The sequence below is a fragment of the Triplophysa rosa genome, linkage group LG1 (assembly GCF_024868665.1).
Source record: "Triplophysa rosa linkage group LG1, Trosa_1v2, whole genome shotgun sequence".
In the NCBI taxonomy this organism is placed as follows: domain Eukaryota; kingdom Metazoa; phylum Chordata; class Actinopteri; order Cypriniformes; family Nemacheilidae; genus Triplophysa; species Triplophysa rosa.
Window position 1 is genome coordinate 2,384,623 of NC_079890.1, and position 22,789 is coordinate 2,407,411.

Genomic DNA, 22,789 nt, shown 5'->3' on the forward strand with positions numbered 1-22,789 from the left:
CCTCATATTTTCTCTTCCTCTTGTTTTTTTAATAATCTATTATTTCTTCATAGCCCGGCAGGTTTCATTCAGCGGGATCTGCATTCTGGACAAAGATTAAAGCCGCTGAGATTATTTTAAGAAGTCGCCGCTGTATAAATACTTGAAGACACACATCACTCAAAAAAATATGCTAAATTTCATTAACCTTTTATGTCAACAGGTTCCACATAACTGGATTACGTTGAATTTAAGTAACGTTATCTATTTCCGTAAACTTAAGATACTTACATCAAGTTAATGCAATGTTGAATCAGATTAAGAGTCTTATTTTTTATATCATTAACTTGATGAAATTCAGTTATGCTGACATGTATATTTTACATAAAACCAATATAAAAAACAATTTTATCGATTAGGTTATTTAAGGCACTCACGATTTTTTTAAATTGTATACATTTTTAACATTAATCAGACATAACTCCTTCAATAAGAAGATATTGAGTTAAAGGGGTCAAATGCCGCGAACGTGTTTTTCTGTGTCTTTGGTGTGTTATAAGTTGCCCATGCGTGCTAGACACGTAAAATGAAAGCGTCGGAACAAACGATGCATTCTATCTAAAGGCGAATGCTCACCTAGACCTGCCTGAAACGCCTCGTGTAACCACACCCCCACAAATCTACGTCAGTTCGTGGTAAGAGTTTACTAAAACCGCCCAAATGTATACGCAAGTAAAGTGGGCGTACCTGTCAGCACAATTGCTTTGGAACCTGATGTTCCAAATATGGCAAGAGAGGCGTTACATTTCCGAAAACACTTGAAGCACACAGCATGACCAATCACTACGCACTGGTTAACTGGCTAATCATAGCTTTTCAGAGCGATGAGCTTTGTTACAAATCATCGCGTTTCAGAGAGGCGGGGCAAACATGCGCGGTATGTGGAAAATACTGCGTCTTTGATCCTTAAATCGTGTATGCACCTTGCATTACATCTAAAACAAACCATAATATTCGTTTTAGCCGTGTCATATGACCCCTTTAAGAGAACTCGACAGGAAGTCAAATTTAGAAATGTAACCGCCCACTATACCTAACCAAAGGCAACGCAAAAAAATATAACAAACTCTTCAAAACCTTCAAAATAAATGAACATTAAACACTAACAAGTGTTTCTTTTTACTGAAAAAGGCATAAAATAACACTTATTTAAGAAAATAACTCTAAAAATGCAGTTATACGCAAAGCATGCTGGGAAATATAAGTCCTCTGGCCAATTGTAACTATTTTATGTTAACACAACACAACTCCTTTATGTTGTCCCAACATGAAAGGATTCAGTTATATGACCAAACATAAAAAATCATGTTGTCACCAAATTTCCAAAAGTGGTGTTGATTTAACTTAAGCAAGTTAAGTAAATTGAACAAGCAGCAAAAATCGTTTTTTTATCTGTCCTCGTGCAGAGCACTCAGAGAAAACTTCGGATCAATCGCACATTCCAAGTGGATGTGACTCCACCAGCCCCTCGTCGCTTTCTCTCCAGCCATTAGCTATGGCAGTGATGCTGGTTGCCAACTGTTGGTTGCGATGCCGTGAAACCTGTTGCTAAGGTAACAGGCCAAGTAGACTGCAGGGAGAGAGCGCGCGCTTGCGGGGATCATTACATATTATGAGAACGATTGTTGAATGAGTGGTGCTCGTCTGTGTGCTATAACACGAGTTGGTTGTAAGGAAACTGGCTTTTCTGTATTTATGCAATTGGCTCAGTCGGGGTTCGAGTAATTTATTTCGCTCAGATTGCTTCAGATCAGCTTGAGGCAGCGGGAGGCTTTTGTAAGTTTTGAACAAATGTGTAGTGCAGGACGTAACAAAGAGGAGTTAAAGTTGAACAAACACGCCACAGTCTGGTAAAGAAGTGTGACCTGGTGTTCAGTGACAGGAGAGGAGCAGATAACCTCACAAATGCCTTTGAGCTTTAATTTGTAGGTGTATATTATTCGTTCTACAGGTGGATACTTAAAGACAATGAACTTACAATTATCCGTTCCAAATACAATGAATAATATTCATTCTTTTCTAAGCATTTCAATAACTGTTTATAAAAGGTCATAGATATGTTTTACTTCTTTTATTATTATCAATAATGTTTTACAGTAAACAAGTTCAGGTAATCTTTTCCAAACATATTTCTTTTCATCTTTTGTTTGCCTTTGCGTCTGCATTTCTGTGGAGAGTTCATTTAATGGTTGACCTACGGTCAGTCGTGAAATCTTACTGTGATTTAATGTAAATATAACACAATTTACGTTGAATCTATATGAACATACGTTGGGTGATCTTAAATATACTCTTTAGTGTATACTGTACACTGTAAAAAATAAACCTGTAGTTTTACTGTTTTTAACATATTTTTGAAATACGGTAAACTTGTGAGTGTACTTGTAATGTAGGTTGAATATACATACATACGTTTGGTTTAGAGTTTATCCATACATACTAGTAGTGTAAAGTGAGCATGCGTTCAAACATGTAGGCTATATTGGAAAGATTTTATGTATTTATCAATACAATGTGTGTGAAAACCGAGTCAAATAAACATTTGTTTTGAACACCATTTGACTGAAACAGCATCAGTTCTCACAGTCAAAGATGTTGTATACTCCAGTGCACAATTATATAATAACATATAATTATATTACAATTATACCAAACAGGTGCTTATGATCAAGAATATAATAAACCCAACAGAAACAACGAGGTGGCTANATATGTTTATTCTACTATATACTACCCTGTACAATGTCTCTTATATGTTATTATCCCCCATTTTCTGTACAATAGTCTTTATTTTATATATGCACAATTTAGAATCTTTTAGACTGTAAATCGTATTATATTGTATTGTCATTGTGTTGAATGTCTGTACTAGAAGCTTCCAACACCAAAGAAAATTCCTTGTGTGTGCAAGCACACTTGGCAATAAAGCTCTTCTGATTCTGATTCTGATAAAAATGTCTCACATTTCTCACGAAATGATTCCCATCAATGTTCTTTAGTTCTCAGAGTCTAACACAGAAAGCATGAGGAAAGTCTATGGCACATTTTGCAGTCGACACAACGAAGCAGTGAACGTCTACAAAGAGATGCACGCCAGAGACAAACGCTTCCAGGCTTTTATCAGGGTAAATATTTACATCAGTATCTGAGCCATTCTTCCCCGTGTATGAAAACATCTCACAGTTATGTGGTCCGGTTTATAGAAAAAAATGAGCAGCAGCGTGGTCCGGCGTCTGGGCATCCCCGAGTGTATTTTACTGGTCACTCAGCGGATAACAAAGTACCCGGTGCTGTTACAGAGGATCCTGCAGCACACGAGAGGTAAAAGCACTCGCAGTATCAACAACTTTTACTTCATAGTTATCTTTGCCGTTATTGATGTTAACTGGCCTTTTATCCCCTTAGTCTAATTCAGAATCAAAACGCATCACTTGGGCAACCTGATATTTGGTTTTCTGTATGTGTGCTTGCAGAGAACGAGGGAGATTTTGAGGACCTGACCCGGGCGTTACAGCTGGTGAAAGACATTATAGCCTCAGTTGACAGTAAAGTCCACGAACATGACAAGAAGAGACGGCTGAAGGATATCTACGGCCGTACGGACAGCAAATCCATCACACGCATGAAGAGCGGTCAGATGTTCGCTCGAGAAGATCTACAGCGCAGTGGAAAGCTTCTCCACGATGGTCCGTTACAGCTGAAGAACACTGCTGGCCGACTAAAGGGTAAATATCATATTTGATCTCCATCTTACTGTAAGCTTGAATGTTTCTGCATAAGAATCAGTATTACATAATATCAGTATTGCATCATAAGAGTTGAAAGTTCGTTGTTTTCACCTCTAGATGTCCACGCACTTCTTCTGGCTGACGTCTTGGTGTTCCTCCAGGAAAAAGACCAGAAATATGTCTTTGCTTCTCTGGTAGGTATATTATTTACGGTGATAGAGTGAAAGATTCAAGTCAACACGTAGTAACAGCCTTTCTCTCTCTCTCTCTCTCTCACTCACTCATTTACTCCTCCTCCTGTTTCTGTCTCGCCCTCGTCTCCTCATCAGGACCAGCGAGCCACCGTGATCTCGCTGCAGAAGCTGATCGTGCGTGAGGTGGCTCACGAGGAGCGAGGTCTCTTCCTCATCACCGCCGGCATCGAGAAGCCGGAGATGGTGGAGGTGCGCACCAGCTCCCGTGAGGAGCGCAACACCTGGATGCGGCTCATACAGGACGCCATGCACTCCATGTGAGTCTTCATCACACACACTAGTGTCTCATTGGCCGCTGACATTAGACTAACATACAGTAAGATTTTATGCTTTAATTAGTGAAGCTGTTGTACATTTTAGGTTAATGTTATTGTAATTGTATGATTTTTGTTTATGGAGAAAATCCAATAATACGACGTATTATATAGATTTGATCTTTGTACTAGTTTGTATTTATAGTAAACCTGCTTTGCAACAGTGCAGAAGTGCTTTAGAAATACACACACAGTACATTCGAAGTGAATTGGAAGTTTCTGAAAATGCAACTCAAACTCGAGAGATATAATAGTATCATGTAAAAAAGATCTTGGACTGTTAAATCAAATATTTAAATATTTAATATGATTGTATTGTATTATAATTGAATCATTTAAACGAATGTGATATTACACTATAATCATTTAATATGAATATGTTTTATAATTGAATATAATTTGATTGTAGGTTGTAAATGAATTAAAAATATATATAAAATATAATGAAAAGTGTTATTGTAAGGGTGTAAAAGTAAAGGCGGGTGTATATGTATATATGAAAAATGTGTGTAGGGAATGAAAGAACGTGTGTGTTTTTTCCGCAGAGAAAAAGATGAGGATGAGGGCATCCCGAGCGAAACGGAGGAAGACAAGAAACTGCTCGAAATCAAAACCAAAGAAATGAGAGGTGAGCAAAATACCCCTATTATATATGTATGTGGATTTATAATAATATCTATTTTTATATGGAAAACAAGTTTGGCTCAAATCATGCCACAAAAACTAGACAATTAGATCAAAACAGACAATTAGCCCCTCAAATCTCAGTACTCGATTACTACCGTTATAAATAACTGCACAAATTCCATATTTTGGTTTAATTTCGTTTATGACAGCAGTGAGAATTTGGTGAGGTCATGTACTTTATAGTCATAAAATGATGTCGCAAATGTAACGATCTGAATTTCTTGAGTGAAAACGACGTTTACTGTATCAGACAACATTACGCTAGACTGTATGTAAACAGCGAGGTTTCTCTCAGATATGGTGCAGAGGAAAGACGAACAGATCGTCTCGCTCCTCCTGGAGAAGATGAAGCTTTTCCGTGACATGTGCGGCTCGCCCGACGACCCTGTTAAGATGCTTTTCAGGGCTAACAATGAGGAAGTGCCCAAAGGGGAACCCATCATGATGGACGCTCTTAAAGAAGGTCAGAAACGCCACCGACATCTTCATCTGAGCTCAAGTAATCCAGCTGTTATTTATGTTTTGCGGCAGCTGTGGCAACGGGTCATTTCCAGAGTCTTTAGTAACTCACTTTATGTAATGCGGTTAGTGATGTGCGTGTGTGTGTGTGTTTGTGTGGCAGTGGAGATGTTGCAGGCGCTGGTGAACAGCAGTCTGGGAGGGGCGGTGGGTCAGCAGGTGGCCTGTGCCCAGGGGATCGTGGGGCCTGTGTGTCTGCCGCGCAGAGCCGAGACCTTCGGAGGATTTGATAGCCACCAGATGAGCACGTGCAAACGTGAGACATATATTTTATGTCTTAACGTGAGAACTATATTTTTAATGCAACATTTTTTAATTTTCGATTGAGCCTAAGCCCCGGCCCACCTGCAATACAGCTATAGCCCACCGGGGGCAGCGGTCCACAGTTGATCTAAATGCGATCAATTGTGTGTTAGCGTTGTTAATCTTAAATATATTGAGTGTAATTATTAAATAGCTTTTTTATTTCGTGTCTGTAGAGAGTGAAAAAGAAGAGTGTGAAGATCTGAGGAGAACAGAATCTGACAGTGTTTTGAAGAAGGTACTGTAGCCTCTTAATTCAACACAATAGACCTATTTCACAGCGTGACGTGTACTAACCGGAAGTAGGGTAAACGCTTGTCCGGTCAATGCTCTGGCTCCGTTCACTACACAGAACAGTTGCGGAGACCAGAAGAAGTTAGGCTATAGCGCTCCCTTTATGCTGATTGGTCTAACATACTGTATGTCAGACCTTGATAATAAATAAATCGCTCAAAAAACAATGTTTTTGTAATGTTCGTTTGCCCTATTTTTACATCTCCCAGTAAACCATGAATAAATCGGACAACATATGCTACTTTTGTTTTTGGTAAATGAAATGAATGCCTGTGAGAAAACAAGCTGATTGAATGAATGAATGAATGAATGAATGAATGAATGAATGAATGAATGAATGAATGAATGAATGGGTATGACAGCAGTAGGGCTGGAAAAAGTTTTTCCCTACTTCCGGTCTCTGTCGCCATTTTGTGAAATAGGTGAATTCTGACATAAATTCATTAAAGGTGTCCTGAACTGGGCTTGTTTATTGTTGTATACTGTTGTATGAGGTCTACTTATGACCTTTTGTGTGGTTATATTTTAAAAAAAATAATAAGAAGAAATGTTTCCATTGCAATAAACTGAAATAAGGAAAAAACTCAACTCAAACTGAAAATGTATTAAACTAAAATAAACCGGAATAAATTTAACATGTATAGCATTGTATAAAACAATAATACAATGACAAATGCACATAAGAAAAACAGCTAAAACTAAACTAAAATTAACATGAAAACTTTAAATATAAAAAAGGCTAATTCTAAATATTATTAAAATAATAACTTCTGATGTTTTTTTATTTTATTTAAAGTAATATTTAAAACGGTATCCTTATCATAGTTATCATTAACCTTGATGTGAACTAGCCTATTGGAGTGGATTTTGGTCAACGCGTTTTGTTTATTTTTACTAACTAAAGTACCGCTTTCAACAGCTCGCTACAGAACACAGGCAAATTTGACAAAACAAACTACTTTGTGGCAATCTACCTCTTTGAAATGTCATATATCGTCGCTGTCCTTCTGAAACCTCGGATGTCCAAATTCACAGTTTTTTACGAAAAATAGAATAAAAAACACTGTACTTTTTAAATGATGAAATGATGTGTTGTCAAGCACTTTTTAATACTTAAGATATTTGCAAAACCCAGTGACATACATAAAGAGTGAGTTATAATAATGATTTATAGCAAAACATAAAACTAATCGAACCCACACTGCCCCCTATCATCCGCCGGCCTTCATTACACACAGTTAGTGTTGAATATTTCCTGTCAGGTTGGATAGCTAACGGGAGTCATTAGTGGAGCGGGGGCTGAATAAGGGTCCATTAGCAGTACCCAGCGTTGCCTGACTCTGTAATGTGTGTAATGAACGCTGGTGTGCTGGGCGCTGGTAACTGCTGGGCTGATTAAACACTCTGCTTGCCTTCTCCGCAGGGAGGAAATGCCAACCTGCTCCTCCTGCTGAAGAGAAACAGTGAGGTAAGACACGGCTGGGGGTTCTCACTGTCTTATGCATCAACAGACCTTAGGTTGAACTGATAAGAAAGACTCGGCATACTTTGGGTGTGCATAATCTTATCGGTTACCTCTGTTATGTAATAGGTTTTTGAGCATTCTCTCTCTTCAGTGTCAATCATTTCTTTTTTTATGTACAGGACAGAACCGTTTAGGGTCACTGAACTGACATGCTAAATGCTCAAATGTAACCGCTTTGATTTATTTGGTAACAATATAATTCCTATAGCTGCATGTTATTGTATATTTTTGTTGAATTGCCTATTATTCAATTAAATCGAATATTATCCAATTATTATAAATGTGTATAAATAGTAAGTGACCCTAAACTTTTGAACAATACTGTGTATTCATGTTATTTATCATTTATATTATATATGCAATACCTTCAATAGTATGTACAGTATTAGGTATATGAAAGAAAACTTGCTGATGTTTTTTCATTTGTTTTGGGTCTTAACATCCTGTTCTCTGTTTCTCGGCAGCAGGTCCTGTCAAGTGTCACCCACCTGCACGACCTCCTGTCCTCACTGCAGGTGAGTTTCATTAGTTTCACAGTGTTATAGCATCAATGTTGTTTTGGTAAATACATAGAAATAATTATACACAAACATCTGAATAAATATTGAAATGATTCTATAGTATTTATTTAAATGTTACATCATGTATATTTAAATGATATAGTATATGCTACATGTTCATATCCCCCCACCACCAGCTGCGCAAAATAAAAAATAAAAAAGTATATACAGTATGCAACATATATGTGAATACAAAACTATTCCATACTAATAGTTTCGATTGGAATCTATAGTAGTACAAGTTTATATTTTTAAGCTCTTTTTATTACTTTTTTTTGTTAAATATTTGCAAAACCCACAGACAGACGTAACGCTTGACCACGTGTAAAGATGAATAAAAAACACAAATGATGAAATATGGAGATAAATGGTTTCCATCCATTGACAATAAAAATATATAACCCAACCAGAAAATACATTTGTAAAAACAACTCATTAACATTAACCCTATAATATAACTACAGATCAGAAAATAAACGTCTTGTACATAAATGTAAATGAATATAAATGTAATACATTTAAAAGAATATTTTTGTGATATACATTCAGATGTGATATAGTCTACGTTGTGCTATGCTGAATGTTCCATATATGGGTTTGTCGTGCAGGCTGTGGTCCTTCAGCAGGACACCTTCATCGAGGACCAGCGTCAGGCTCTGAACGAGCGCGCCCCCTCCCGTCCCTCCTCACGCCCCCCCTCGCTGGTGGAGCAGGAGAAACAGCGCAGCCTGGAGCGCCACCGGCAGGAGGCCACCGCCCTGCAGCGCCAGCAGGCCGCCCACGTCGAGGAGAAACGCCGCAGGGAGAGGGAATGGGACGCAAGGGAGCGGGAGCTCACCGACCGGGAGGTGCTGCTCCACGTGAGTGAGGAGGAGGCGCGGAGGAGGCACACCGAGCTGGAGGAGGTGCAGCGGGAGCTGCAGGGGAGAAAGGAGGATTATCAGAAGGATCTGGAGAGACTGAGAGACGCTCAGAGGAGGCTGGAGAGGGAGAAGGAGCATATGCAGAGGGAGGCGGAGAGAGTGGAGCATCTGCGGCAGGTGGAGGTGAGAGCGAATATTTAAGTCTGAAATCATTTTCTTTCGATTGAGTTTTGTTAGAAAAACTCAAATTCATACAACCCGCAGGCACGGATTCAGCGCACCTCATCCAGCACCTCCGAGGACTCCTTAAAGTTCCAGAGCAGCGGCTCCATGGAGAAAGAGATGTGGGAGGGCGAGCTGTCCTGCAGCCCCAGGAAAAACTCCCTCTCCAGGATGGACTCCAAACAGAAGGGTCGCAGCCTTTTCTCGCTGGGCGGCAAAACTCAGAGCACAGACAGCCAGAACCAGATTCCCTCCCGACTGCTCCAGCTGGCCACGTCCAAGGACAAGAAAGACAAGAAGAAGAAGAAGAGCAAGAATCAGGCACCTCAGGAAGCAGGTGAGGAACGACGGCTCCCGCACGCTCATTCAATGCGGATCAAAGATGATGCTTGGAATTTATTCAATGAGCAAGTGAACCACGAAGGCACATATGTGCTCCGAATGAAACCAGACGCTCTGTGCCACAGTTCCATTTAAATTGTAAAAACGTCTATTAAGGCCCGACCAAGAGCCACGTTCAAACTGAGAATAACTATTACTTTAAAAACAAAGTAATCAAAACGAACGTTTTAAAAAGTGACTCAATGTTGTCCTTCTTTCCACAGAATCACACCTGTTGCCCCTGACCGAGCCTTCAATGGACGGAGAGATATTTTTCTGCTGATTTACCCATCATTCCTTCTCTCTCATGGGTGTCATATCAGATCACGCTGGAAGTGGTCCGAAGCGGCCTCTTCATAGCCAAACCCTGGACGCTGGCCCTGTGATCTGCCGAAGATATAAACGGTGAATTTGACAGAATTTGAGGTTCCACCTCAAAGTCAAAAGCATAAATAAAACAAGGCGTAGGGCTTTCGGTTTAACGCATTCATTTAGTGTGAATGTATTTGAATCCAACCTCATTTAAAAATAAACTGCCCGGAAATTCCACGAATAGTCATTTTTTACAATCACAAATATTTCAGAACAAACATTTGTTTTGCAAGTCCCCAAAGCGTAGATGACTTTAACAACCATCCAGATCTCATTTCTAATAGTAATGAAGCCCCCTTAAACTTCCAAAATGGTTATTTTAGTCATACAGAAGTGTTTCTCGTTACTGTAATACAAAAACGATATATCTTAGACCTGCGAAGCATGTTTCTGTACACAACAGTGTATGTATTTTACGGTAAAATATAGTTTTGTAGCAATGAAAATCACCATTGACGTTGAGAATATCTTTTTTACTTTTGATTTAGGAATCTGGATATGTTTTTGTAAGATTTTTACAAAACGATTCGTGCATTTAAATTCGAAGGAAAAAACGAATGGATTTCTATTATGCCCCTTTGTGCAGACAGAAGGTTCAGAAGATGCACAAATGGGCGTCGCTGCGCCCCCTATTGACCGTCTGCGTGTGCGGACAAAGCTGATTCAAATGAAATGAAGGGTTAACAGAGTAGGGGAGATAGGTGGCGTACCCTTTTCCCTGTGTTTTCTACTTTAGGTTGTCAAAGGACGTTCGCTTTGAAATGCCACTTAGCACTTTAACACTGCTCAAATGTTACTTCTACCCAAAAACGACAATCTGTTTTCCGTTAGCATTCCAACGCCGTTACGGACGGCTTGTGAAAAGATTTTTGTGCCATTGTATTTCTTATCCACACATTTCAAGTTAGTTTGACATTTTCGAATCCATTGTTTAATGACTTTGGTGGAAAGGATAAGATATACTGCATGCAATTGGGAGGATATTTCAAACTACCTGCTGGACAGGTAAAGCAGATACATCCGCACGGAATACTGTACATCTCACTCTTATAAATGCGAATTTATAATACATTAACCACGCTGTTCTCAAATATTCTTTTCACTCGAAGTGTCCACCTATTTCATCGTCTATAAACATTTGTCCTGCTGGTGTTTTTCAAGTCTTTTGTGCAAACAGAATGTCGGTTGACTTGTTTTTCGTTTGTTTAGCCATTTTTTTGTTTCATTTATTTTTTAAAGCAATGCGTGCTTTTAAAACCCTCTCTTGCGGTTTTGCATTGCAACCTGCACTGACTCGACTCTGCCAAGAGGGGGCAGCAGAGATCGGAGAATTTCGCAGACCCTGTGGATTTGCGTAACATCAAAGTGAGGGCGTCAAAGAGGGGCACACGAGCGATGACGTGCAAGAATGATTATTTCCTCACGTGTGTAAAAGGGAATTTCTCGTTCAGGGAAGCCTACGGCCTTACAGAACTCTCAGTATCACTTTAGTCCTCAGGAAAAAGCAGGACGCATACAGAAAAGTTCAGAAAAGTTGCTTAGCCTTAAGGAAACGTTAAAATGCACTAAAATATCAGCCGGCATTTTCTCAGGAGTAAAATTTTATTCATCTTTGTTTTGAAAGTAAGGTTTCATTTGTACATTAAGGAACATGTGTTTTCTTGCTAAATAAACCACTTCTAATTGTATGTAAATAATGTTTGTGTAACATGTTTAATGTAAAACTATGAACGTTAATTTTGTAAGATGTGTTTTGTGAGAAGTACCGCTTTATTTATCATTAATGTCTTAAGGCACACAATATTTTCCTCACATTAAAAGCTGTTGCAAGTTTTTGCCTCATATTTTCTCTTCCTCTTGTTTTTTTAATCATCTATTATTTCTTCATCGCCCGGCAGGTTTCATTCAGCGGGATCTGCATTCTGGACAAAGATTAAAGCCGCTGAGATTATTTTAAGAAGTCGCCGCTGTATAAATACTTGAAGACACACATCACTCAAAAAAATATGCTCAATTTCATTAACCTTTTATGTCAACAGGTTCCACATAACTGGATTACGTTGAATTTAAGTAACGTTATCTATTTCCGTAAACTTAAGATACTTACATCAAGTTAATGCAATGTTGAATCAGATTAAGAGTCTTATTTTTTATATCATTAACTTGATGAAATTCAGTTATGCTGACATGTATATTTTACATAAAACCAATATAAAAAACAATTTTATCGATTAGGTTATTTAATTAAGGCACTCACGATTTTTTTAAATTGTATACATTTTTAACATTAATCAGACATAACTCCTTCAATAAGAAGATATTGAGTTAAAGGGGTCAAATGCCGCGAACGTGTTTTTCTGTGTCTTTGGTGTGTTATAAGTTGCCCATGCGTGCTAGACACGTAAAATGAAAGCGTCGGAACAAACGATGCATTCTATCTAAAGGCGAATGCTCACCTAGACCTGCCTGAAACGCCTCGTGTAACCACACCCCCACAAATCTACGTCAGTTCGTGGTAAGAGTTTACTAAAACCGCCCAAATGTATACGCAAGTAAAGTGGGCGTACCTGTCAGCACAATTGCTTTGGAACCTGATGTTCCAAATATGGCAAGAGAGGCGTTACATTTCCGAAAACACTTGAAGCACACAGCATGACCAATCACTACGCACTGGTTAACTGGCTAATCATAGCTTTTCAGAGCGATGAGCTTTGTTACAAATCATCGCGTTTCAGAGAGGCGGGGCAAACATGCGCGGTATGTGGAAAATACTGCGTCTTTGATCCTTAAATCGTGTATGCACCTTGCATTACATCTAAAACAAACCATAATATTCGTTTTAGCCGTGTCATATGACCCCTTTAAGAGAACTCGACAGGAAGTCAAATTTAGAAATGTAACCGCCCACTATACCTAACCAAAGGCAACGCAAAAAAATATAACAAACTCTTCAAAACCTTCAAAATAAATGAACATTAAACACTAACAAGTGTTTCTTTTTACTGAAAAAGGCATAAAATAACACTTATTTAAGAAAATAACTCTAAAAATGCAGTTATACGCAAAGCATGCTGGGAAATATAAGTCCTCTGGCCAATTGTAACTATTTTATGTTAACACAACACAACTCCTTTATGTTGTCCCAACATGAAAGGATTCAGTTATATGACCAAACATAAAAAAAAAAAATAAAAACAAAATTACAAAAAAAGAAATAAATTAAAATAAAAAAAATAAAAAAAATAAAAAAAAAAAAAAAAAAAATTTTTTTATCTGTCCTCGTGCAGAGCACTTAGAGAAACTTCGGATCAATTGCACATTCCAAGTGGATGTGACTCCACCAGCCCCTCGTCGCTTTCTCTCCAGCCATTAGCTATGGCAGTGATGCTGGTTGCCAACTGTTGGTTGCGATGCCGTGAAACCTGTTGCTAAGGTAACAGGCCAAGTAGACTGCAGGGAGAGAGCGCGCGCTTGCGGGGATCATTACATATTATGAGAACGATTGTTGAATGAGTGGTGCTCGTCTGTGTGCTATAACACGAGTTGGTTGTAAGGAAACTGGCTTTTCTGTATTTATGCAATTGGCTCAGTCGGGGTTCGAGTAATTTATTTCGCTCAGATTGCTTCAGATCAGCTTGAGGCAGCGGGAGGCTTTTGTAAGTTTTGAACAAATGTGTAGTGCAGGACGTAACAAAGAGGAGTTAAAGTTGAACAAACACGCCACAGTCTGGTAAAGAAGTGTGACCTGGTGTTCAGTGACAGGAGAGGAGCAGATAACCTCACAAATGCCTTTGAGCTTTAATTTGTAGGTGTATATTATTCGTTCTACAGGTGGATACTTAAAGACAATGAACTTACAATTATCCGTTCCAAATACAATGAATAATATTCATTCTTTTCTAAGCATTTCAATAACTGTTTATAAAAGGTCATAGATATGTTTTACTTCTTTTATTATTATCAATGATGTTTTACAGTAAACAAGTTCAGGTCATCTTTTCCAAACATATTTCTTTTCATCTTTTGTTTGCCTTTGCGTCTGCATTTCTGTGGAGAGTTCATTTAATGGTTGACCTACGGTCAGTCGTGAAATCTTACTGTGATTTAATGTAAATATAACACAATTTACGTTGAATCTATATGAACATACGTTGGGTGATCTTAAATATACTCTTTAGTGTATACTGTACACTGTAAAAAATAAACCTGTAGTTTTACTGTTTTTAACATATTTTTGAAATACGGTAAACTTGTGAGTGTACTTGTAATGTAGGTTGAATATACATACATACGTTTGGTTTAGAGTTTATCCATACATACTAGTAGTGTAAAGTGAGCATGCGTTCAAACATGTAGGCTATATTGGAAAGATTTTATGTATTTATCAATACAATGTGTGTGAAAACCGAGTCAAATAAACATTTGTTTTGAACACCATTTGCCTGAAACAGCATCAGTTCTCACAGTCAAAGATGTTGTATACTCCAGTGCACAATTATATAATAACATATAATTATATTACAATTATACCAAACAGGTGCTTATGATCAAGAATATAATAAACCCAACAGAAACAACGAGGTGGCTAATTCCATTGAATTTGTGCAATGTCATTCGTTCGGATTTGCTCTCGCGCCAGTGACGTTAGGTTTAGGGGAGGGGCTTCGGTATTGCTTTTTCTAATACGTTTGTGTATGATTCACAGCGAAAGTCGTATTAACGTGCAGTCATACAAATCAGAATAAGAGATTGTGTGGCCTCCAGAGAGCCCCGATCTCAATATCATAAAACTGTTGTTAGTTTTTCGAGATCGTTGAGAAGAACCTACTTGTATTCGCAAGGTGCTGTGTGCCGGGTCTTTGGAGAATCAATGCTGTTTTGGCAAAGATGCTGAAGGCAACAAATGATCACACCAAACATTGATTCCATTCTTCTGTTTTCGCACTTTACACTTTCATATTTCTATTTTTATTCATCTTTACTTTACAACTTGAGCACAAAACTGTGCGGGTATCAAATACACTTTTTGGAGTGTATCTGACATCTAAAGTATTAGAAAATTGCTTAGACTTTGTTGCTGTCCCATTTAGAAGAATTTTTAAAAGATTTCTCAAAAATGTTACACTTTAGATTATGTGGGATACTAACCCTGAGCCAAAAAGAGGAGAATCCCATTTGTAGTTAATTGAATACATGTTTGCAAGCCACATTTCCTGTAATATGAATATTACATCACAGATAGGAAAGATTTTCTTTGGGTCTTTTATCTGACCGTACGGGATGTGGTCTATTACACATCAGGAAACCATCTTCTCTAAAACACAAATAATAACGCAGATTCATCTCCACATTTCGGCGTACGGAAAACTTTTCTCTTCGCCCAGCTGACAGTAAACATGACCTAAAGCGGTCAAATTGGATTCGGAGATATTGATCATATCAGTACGCAGATAATATCGTAATGAGATAAAAGCAGAGCTGGACTTGAGAAGTCTAAATGGATTCTGTTCCTTCTCAGAAAGTCATTTGTTTATCATTAGTGAAACTATATTTCCCCCGTGATTCAGTTACGGCAAGAATAAAAAAATAAACACAAATCATAAGGCTGAAACGTTCCCATTTCGTTTCTTAATAAATACTGTACATGCCCTGCTCGCTACACTCGTTTCATTTCTTACACAACAAACCGATTTTTTCATTCCGGTTGCTTTATTAAAACACAGTTTACGGTATGATGAACATATATATTTTCTTAATACAGTGGGGTGTACTTGAATGAATTGCGGATGCATCTCTCCTCCTTTGTGGCCTTTACACAAGTGTCCTTGGGGCAACGTCGCTCGCACCAACCTGCATTTATTACAACTTTCCAGGTCTTATCTGCATAAACAAAAGCGTGATTTAATTGACTTCGCAGTGGGTGGGAAGAGTTTAAGCGTTCCTCAAAATTCAAGTCATGCTCTTATTCTCTATATGTATGACCTTAACTTGGACTTGGAAGGCAAAAATGACTCAACAATATGTGCCATACAACGCTCACATGGTATACTGTAGGACATTCCTGTGATGGTTTCCATCACTTTCCGCATTAGATATGGAGGAACGAGGGAATCTGGGTCACCATGATGAAGTAACTGCACGCTGTTACGTTAAACCGATGTGCATATTCATCAGCATACGTCATATAAACGTTATTAGATAGTAGTAGACCTTGTACTGAAAAAGGTATATTAATATAGCATTTTGGTGATCCCCTCTAGGGAGTCAATGCATGCGCTCTTGTAGTATTTGACCCAGGTTAATGGAGCATATGTCTTATGTCTTACTATGAAGATTATGATGACACAAACTTTTTTATCAGTAGATCACAGCAGTCATTTTTCTGTACATGTGGTTGTAAGCTTGTCATTTAGTAGAAACTAAAGACGTCCCCACTATTTCCAATGGAAAACAGTAAAAAGAAGAATTCGTGTTAGGTGGTAAGTATATGCTATGCTATATGATCATATCATAGTGATTAGCATATTCACGATGTCATCACGTCATGTTTGCACTCTCTTACATGGATAAGCGATGTTTAGAAGATATTTAAAGAAATGTGGTATGTGTCCATACAATGAAAGTCAATGAGGTCCAATGTTGCTTGGTTACCAGCGTTCTTCATCGTTTGTGTTCTGCACAGGAAAGAAAGTCACACAGGTTTGGATAAACCACTTTTGGGGTGAAACATTCCCTTAAATGCGACGATGTTTACAGGGCTGTACCAACCCTGTCAAAACCTTTGCACAATAGTGTAACTAAACCAATTGAGCAAGCAATTACTTTTATGTACGCAGTGTTAAGTACGTGTCTTGGCTGAACCCCGGCACACCGTATTAAGTGAAAGTGTCCTGAAACTATTTCACTCAATCTACTTTTAGCTCTATGAAATCTTTTCCTCCGCTGCCAGTATGCTGAATCATTTAGTAAGTCTCTCATTACCGCCAAACTCAATTTCTCTGCTTCCCACTGGCAACAAAAAGCTTTCACTTTACTTCCCATTAAATAGTGGAATTCAGTTTATTTCTGTTATGGGGCTAAGAAGATGTATCGTATGTCGACATGTGTTGGGAGCGAAATTGATGACTTGTGTTGCTCATCGAGTTTACGGTCTAACAGAAAGACTGGTTTACGTGAGCAACTGATTATTCTCTGTTTGATCAATGCAAACCATTTATCACAACACTGCTTTGACTGTCTCGACAGAAAGCCTCGGCAAACAGCAGAATGATGTTCATTCGTCTTTTAAGAATTTGTTTGGGGGTATTATATAACGAGAGGTTGGTATCCCATGATGCATCTGATACTCAGCGTTTGTCTTTTAGCAATTCAGTATTCATCAATTTGCCTAACTCTTATTTGTGTCTTTACCTTACCCTGATTCTGTAAGCTTATAACAAAGTCATTCTTACGAAACCATTGAAACGTCATGGCAGTAAGGATTTTAAAAAGAAAACATTTAGGCCCGGTTTCACAGACAAGGCTTAAGGCTAGTCCCAGACTAACAGGAATGTGTCTTAACTGAATATAACTTGCCCTGAAATATCCTAAAATATGTCAGTGCCATTGTTTTGTCTCAAGATGCACACCTTCTGCACGAGATGCACATATTCTTCTAAGGCATTTTTATATATGCGATCTAAATAACTTAATTTAACTAAGGCATAGTCCTGACTTAAGATAAACTGTGTCTGTGAAACCGGGCCATAATTCAGTTAAACAATGAATAAATAAATACAAAAATTGTGTTTTCTACCTTACACAAGAAGAAGTTTAACATATATTATTGTTGCATTTCATTGCATTTTCTGATGAAAATCTCATTACCGTAACACATCCAGCTATGCATATCATGTGAGTTGAATTGAAATATTCTGAAAAATGACGGATGTTTCACTAGATGTTCCCAAAGGACATATCAATGTATAATAAAAATGGAGAAATAGTCTAAAAAAAGAAGTGTCCATGACTAATGTTCTAATCCTCCGTAACATTTTCAAAAGACTGTTCCCACACAGAGATCTTCACATTAAATTTGATTTTTGTTTTGTGAACTAACACATCTGCAAGTACCTTCCATGTGACTACCAGGTTAAAACTTAAATATTCTCTTGTGTACATATTGCATCATTACCGTAACATGTAGATTTTTTCACATTTAAAAATGTACATTTTTCATTTTCCATAATATATATACTTTATAAATGTCTAAATATGTATGATGAATATAAACCTGCCTATGCATCATGGCTTCTCTTTTTTTAGCAAAACGTGCTATGGAATTGACATTTTTTTATTGTTACGGTAATGAGATGTTTAGGGTCTTGCATCAAAAACAATTTGTATTGAAATAAATGTTTTTCAACATGTCAGACATTGTTTTGAATGCCTAATAGGGAAATAAAAAAAATATTTTGATTTCTTGAAAACCAAGATTTCGTGGGAATCACCCAATAATGATTGAAATTAAAGTTGCCAGGTACCATTTCAATCTCAGTTTAATGCCATTTTACTGGAATACACATACTGATAGGTACATAAGGCAACCTGCAATGTTACATTGTACAGACAGATGGCGATAGAGAGGCAAAAGTGATGGATCGCAGCCCTAACCAAAATAGTTTTGTGTGAAAATGTGAATTTTGGTGTGTGTCAATCATAACAGTGGTCTTTTACATATAGATGACTTCAAGGTGCAGTATTAGATATAACGTGTTTCATTTTAAGGGCCAGAGAGCGGATAGGAAATGATCTTGATGAAATGTTTTGGTGCAAGCTGCACTTCGATGAAATAAATCAATTCGATAGTAAAAATGTGTTCAGCAATGATGATATTTAACAGGCAGAATTAAGACAGTTCCGTTTGTTTCAGTCCATCTGCACTATATACAGTCTCTCATCTACATTCCTCTCAGTTGAGCAGCAGTCAATAGATTTGTCAGTATTAATAATTCCTGGATTCCTGTGACTCATTTGTAATGTCTGGCTGGTGACTGTAGCGAATCAATCACGGAAGAAAAATCCCTGTTGCCCGGGCAACTTCTATGACATCTGTCATATTCTTTGCGCTTTTCTGATGCCGCGAGCTGCTCTTTGAATCACAGCCACACAGTGATAATATTAAATTAATGAATCACATGGATATAATTAATAGGACACGCAATATGTCATTAAGGAATTGCTAACTCGTGGACTGTAAATCATATACTTAAATAGCAAATGAGCATACTGTCAAACATACTGGACAGAGTCTGTTTATAATAACGCAGATCAGATTTAAAGTTAGTACAGAGACAGGGTTTGAATGATTCTTTACATGAAATAAATGTTTACATCACTTCTCGTGCACGACTCAACACTGCACATAAACCGAAACCTGTATGAACAGCAGAAATATTCACTGTGAAAAACGTTCGCAGTTTTTAAGAAAAAATACCGGCAGCTGTGGTTGCCAGCAAAATTCCGTAAAAAATACGGGAAAAGCACGTAAACAGCTTTGCAGAATAAAACTTCAGGGCAAAAACTTCAAGCTGTGTATGAACTTATTACATTTGAGTCTTTTAAATAAAGAGCATTACTTTACATAAAATGAAAACATGGACCTAATGCATAAAAGTGAAAACATTACACTTATTTTATTTCTTTGCAATTCATCATTAATGAACATCAAAGTCCCTTTTAAACAAGCAACATGCAGCATGACGTCAGTAAATCATTGCCTGAGCTTGACTTCAACACAGACTCCACTCTTCAGCATAGTGGTGGTGACCCACAAAACGTTTAATGTCAGAAAAGAAAAGAAAAATACCGGCAGCTGTGGTTGCCAGTAAACTACCGTAAAAATACAGGAACATCCTGTTTTTATTCGTCCAATCAATTAACAGCAGAAAACATGAGCCACACACACTAATCATCTTGGAAATCTGTCAGAATACTGAAGACGATCACCACTTCTGCTTCACAGGGACTGCAGCGTAGCATCCGTGACTTGATGTTTTATTGTTGTTTAAAGGCACCAGTGTTTGCTTTAGTTGGGCTCTTTCATCCTTCATTTGCTAAACAGCATTTTCTTTAAGCTGCCGTGGCATTATGTGTTTTTATAAAACATAGTTATTATAGCAAAGAATGTTTTGTTTGGTTTTCAGACATTTTATCTGATGTTGCGTAGTTTCTCATTGGGTTTTGTTATAACAGTCAGAATACGCTTACGTTGGAAACTCACATTTGCTGCAACAATCCATATAAAGAGTTTTTGAACAGTCAAAAAAACCCTGCATTTGATTTTTGACTCAGACATCAAGAATCAGTGTACGAATCTCAACAGTGCATGGTGACCAACAAATGAAAAGCTTCATGCCGCAATGCATGCTGGGAGTCATGGGTGAGTTTTGTACTTTGATGGAACACAGAATGCATTGCGTTTATCTTGAGAATTGTTTTGGTTGTCACCATTGTTGAAACGAACAGGTTTATTCTTGATGTCTGCTAGTCCATTTTTCTTGTGCACGATGTGTTGTGAATGCTTTAAGAATATAACTTAATTTCATACAGTATAAGTGAGAATGACAAAATCACTTTAAATCAGTGCCTAAACTCTAAAACTGGCTGACAGGCAATGACGCTCCCAACAAAAAATGACATATAAACATATTTATAAAAACTAAGGAAAGTCTTAACACAAAAAGAGCCCAACTAAAGCAAACGCTCATCACCATTATGGTGACTCAACAAAAACCATCAACATGTAAACTTGTGTTAATTCTCAATAAGAACTTTTGTAGACGTACAACAGAAATAAAGTGGCAGTGGTGTCTGTAAGTGAAGGAGGCAATAGTGTTTGTGGAGTTGAAAAAAATGGTTGCCAGAAAACTTCGAATTTCACTGTTAATTACAGTACAGTGCTTTTCCAAAATGTTTAAGGACGTTTTCTGACAACAGTTTTTTTCCCATGAAAACTACAGAATTTCACTGTTAATTTCACTGACAGTTTTACAATGTGTGGCAGGGTTTTTAGGTAAAAACGACAGAATTTCACTGTTAATTTCACTGACAGTTTTCACAGCGTGGATTTGCATTTGTGGACATTCATTATTGCTTTCTGCATGGCTGTTTTTTCTTAAAACAAAAATAAAGAATTATTTTAGATTTACAATCAGCAACAGATACTGTACTATACTGTAAAGAGTTGCCAACTGTCATGAACATTATGAAATCATCTTGTATTTAACTGAACCCGTTAAATCCATATGGGATGTGGTTTTTTGCGCTCGCGCGCACACACACACACACGCGCGCACACACACACACACGCACGCACACACACACACACACACACACACGGCTACATCTGAATGTACTGTATTTATCCATGAGAATCAATTTTACCTATGAGTGTTACTGTTAAAAAGAGTACAAAGATAACAAATACCAAAAGATGAAGCTTGATGTCTGGCGCCTTTCAGGAGACCTGTGTGAGAGCTCTGACGTAGGTGTTTGCTGTTTTCTTTTCTTTTCAGAGTGTGTTTGCTCCTTTCGGAAAAAGTCAGTTACATTCAGGCAGATGCTTTTATCTTCAACAGTGAAGGACAAACTTGAAGTTGACATCCTTATTCTTAATTATTTACGTGCTGAATCAATTCTAAGATTCTAAAATAAGATTGTGATGTTTCTTCACTGGCTGCAGGCATTGCATATAATATTCTTTAATATTAAACAAGGAGATGCAAGAATAAAAGAAGCGTTTGAAAAAGGCATCTTTCTTGTGCATTGAAAATTATACATTTGGGCAAGTTGAAGAGAAATCTCTTTAGCTCGCAGTGTCAAGAAACACCGCAGCTCTTTCTCAAATGTTAATGTAATGACATTAAATAAATCACAAAACCTCCGGTGAACTTTGAGTGGATTAGAGTCAAACAACAAGACGATTAAGTCAAAGTAGGTGTTAGGGGTGGGCGGGATGACCAAAAACCTGTTTCACGGTACGAGAAATCGGTAATACTTTGTGATTCTTTTGCAATAATCTTTTAATAAGCTCCGCCTCCTGCTCGGATTGGTTTGTGTGTAGTCATGATCTAAGTCTTTATCTTTCTCCGTATTTTTTCGTCACACTCCAAAACAGTCTCACGGGAATTTGTGACATTGTCACGAACTGTATTCTAATCATTCGCGTTCACGGACACGAATTTCCTGCTTTTTTCGTGTCACTCAGCACGACTTTCAATCTAACCTATTTTAATGCGGTATCTTTCATATGTATAAATATATATCAAAGCAATCTGATGGGAATTCATACTCATTTCACAAGGTGGCTTATTCGTGTGAAATCCCTTTTCCTACAATCTTATTCATATGTTTTGTTATGATTTGACTTTGCCCCCCGTAACGTTAGGTTTAGGGGCGGAGTTAGGGGAGGCATTTCTCATTGCTTTGCCACCTTGTGAAACTCACGATTTTAGCAAAATTAACTTCGCGGCTGTGATTTTACGGTCTGGGGTGAGGTAAGGTGTTGGTTGCCACCTCCTTAAATATGTACGACTTCTTTTGATATCAGGTGTTATATAAATGTACATACACACGAGGTCTGTGTATTGAAAGTCGTGCTGAGTGACACGAAAAAAATGGAAATTTGTGTCCATAAACATGAATCGATAGATTCAAAATTTCAAAATGCCTTGAGATCTAACATGCAG

At 37.8% G+C, this 22,789-nt stretch overlaps 1 protein-coding gene across 2 annotated transcripts; it reads left to right on the forward strand.

Moving 5' to 3' along the window:
- Positions 1-3,021: 3,021 nt before the first annotated feature.
- LOC130561817 (A-kinase anchor protein 13-like) lies at positions 3,022-11,898 on the forward strand. 2 transcript variants are annotated; one of them, XM_057346404.1, is made up of 14 exons: positions 3,022-3,164; positions 3,243-3,360; positions 3,513-3,764; positions 3,885-3,961; positions 4,097-4,278; positions 4,881-4,963; positions 5,318-5,485; positions 5,645-5,797; positions 6,021-6,082; positions 7,562-7,606; positions 8,128-8,178; positions 8,832-9,269; positions 9,351-9,645; positions 9,914-11,898. In XM_057346404.1, the coding sequence occupies exons 1-14, from the start codon at positions 3,063-3,065 to the stop codon at positions 9,970-9,972; spliced, it is 2,085 nt and encodes a 694-aa protein (XP_057202387.1). In that variant the 5' UTR covers positions 3,022-3,062; the 3' UTR covers positions 9,973-11,898. The 2 variants fall into 2 exon arrangements, with proteins under 2 accessions (XP_057202387.1, XP_057202396.1); XM_057346413.1 differs by having other exon boundaries at positions 8,131-8,178.
- The last annotated feature ends 10,891 nt before the right edge of the window (positions 11,899-22,789 follow it).

Coding starts and splice junctions, on each gene's coding strand:
- LOC130561817 (XM_057346404.1), top strand. CDS start 3,063: ATGAGGAAAGTCTATGGCACATTTTGCAGTCGACACAACGAAGCAGTG. Junction 3,361..3,512: donor GATCCTGCAGCACACGAGAG/GTAAAAGCACTC, acceptor GTGTGCTTGCAG/AGAACGAGGGAGATTTTGAG. Junction 5,486..5,644: donor GATGGACGCTCTTAAAGAAG/GTCAGAAACGCC, acceptor TTTGTGTGGCAG/TGGAGATGTTGCAGGCGCTG.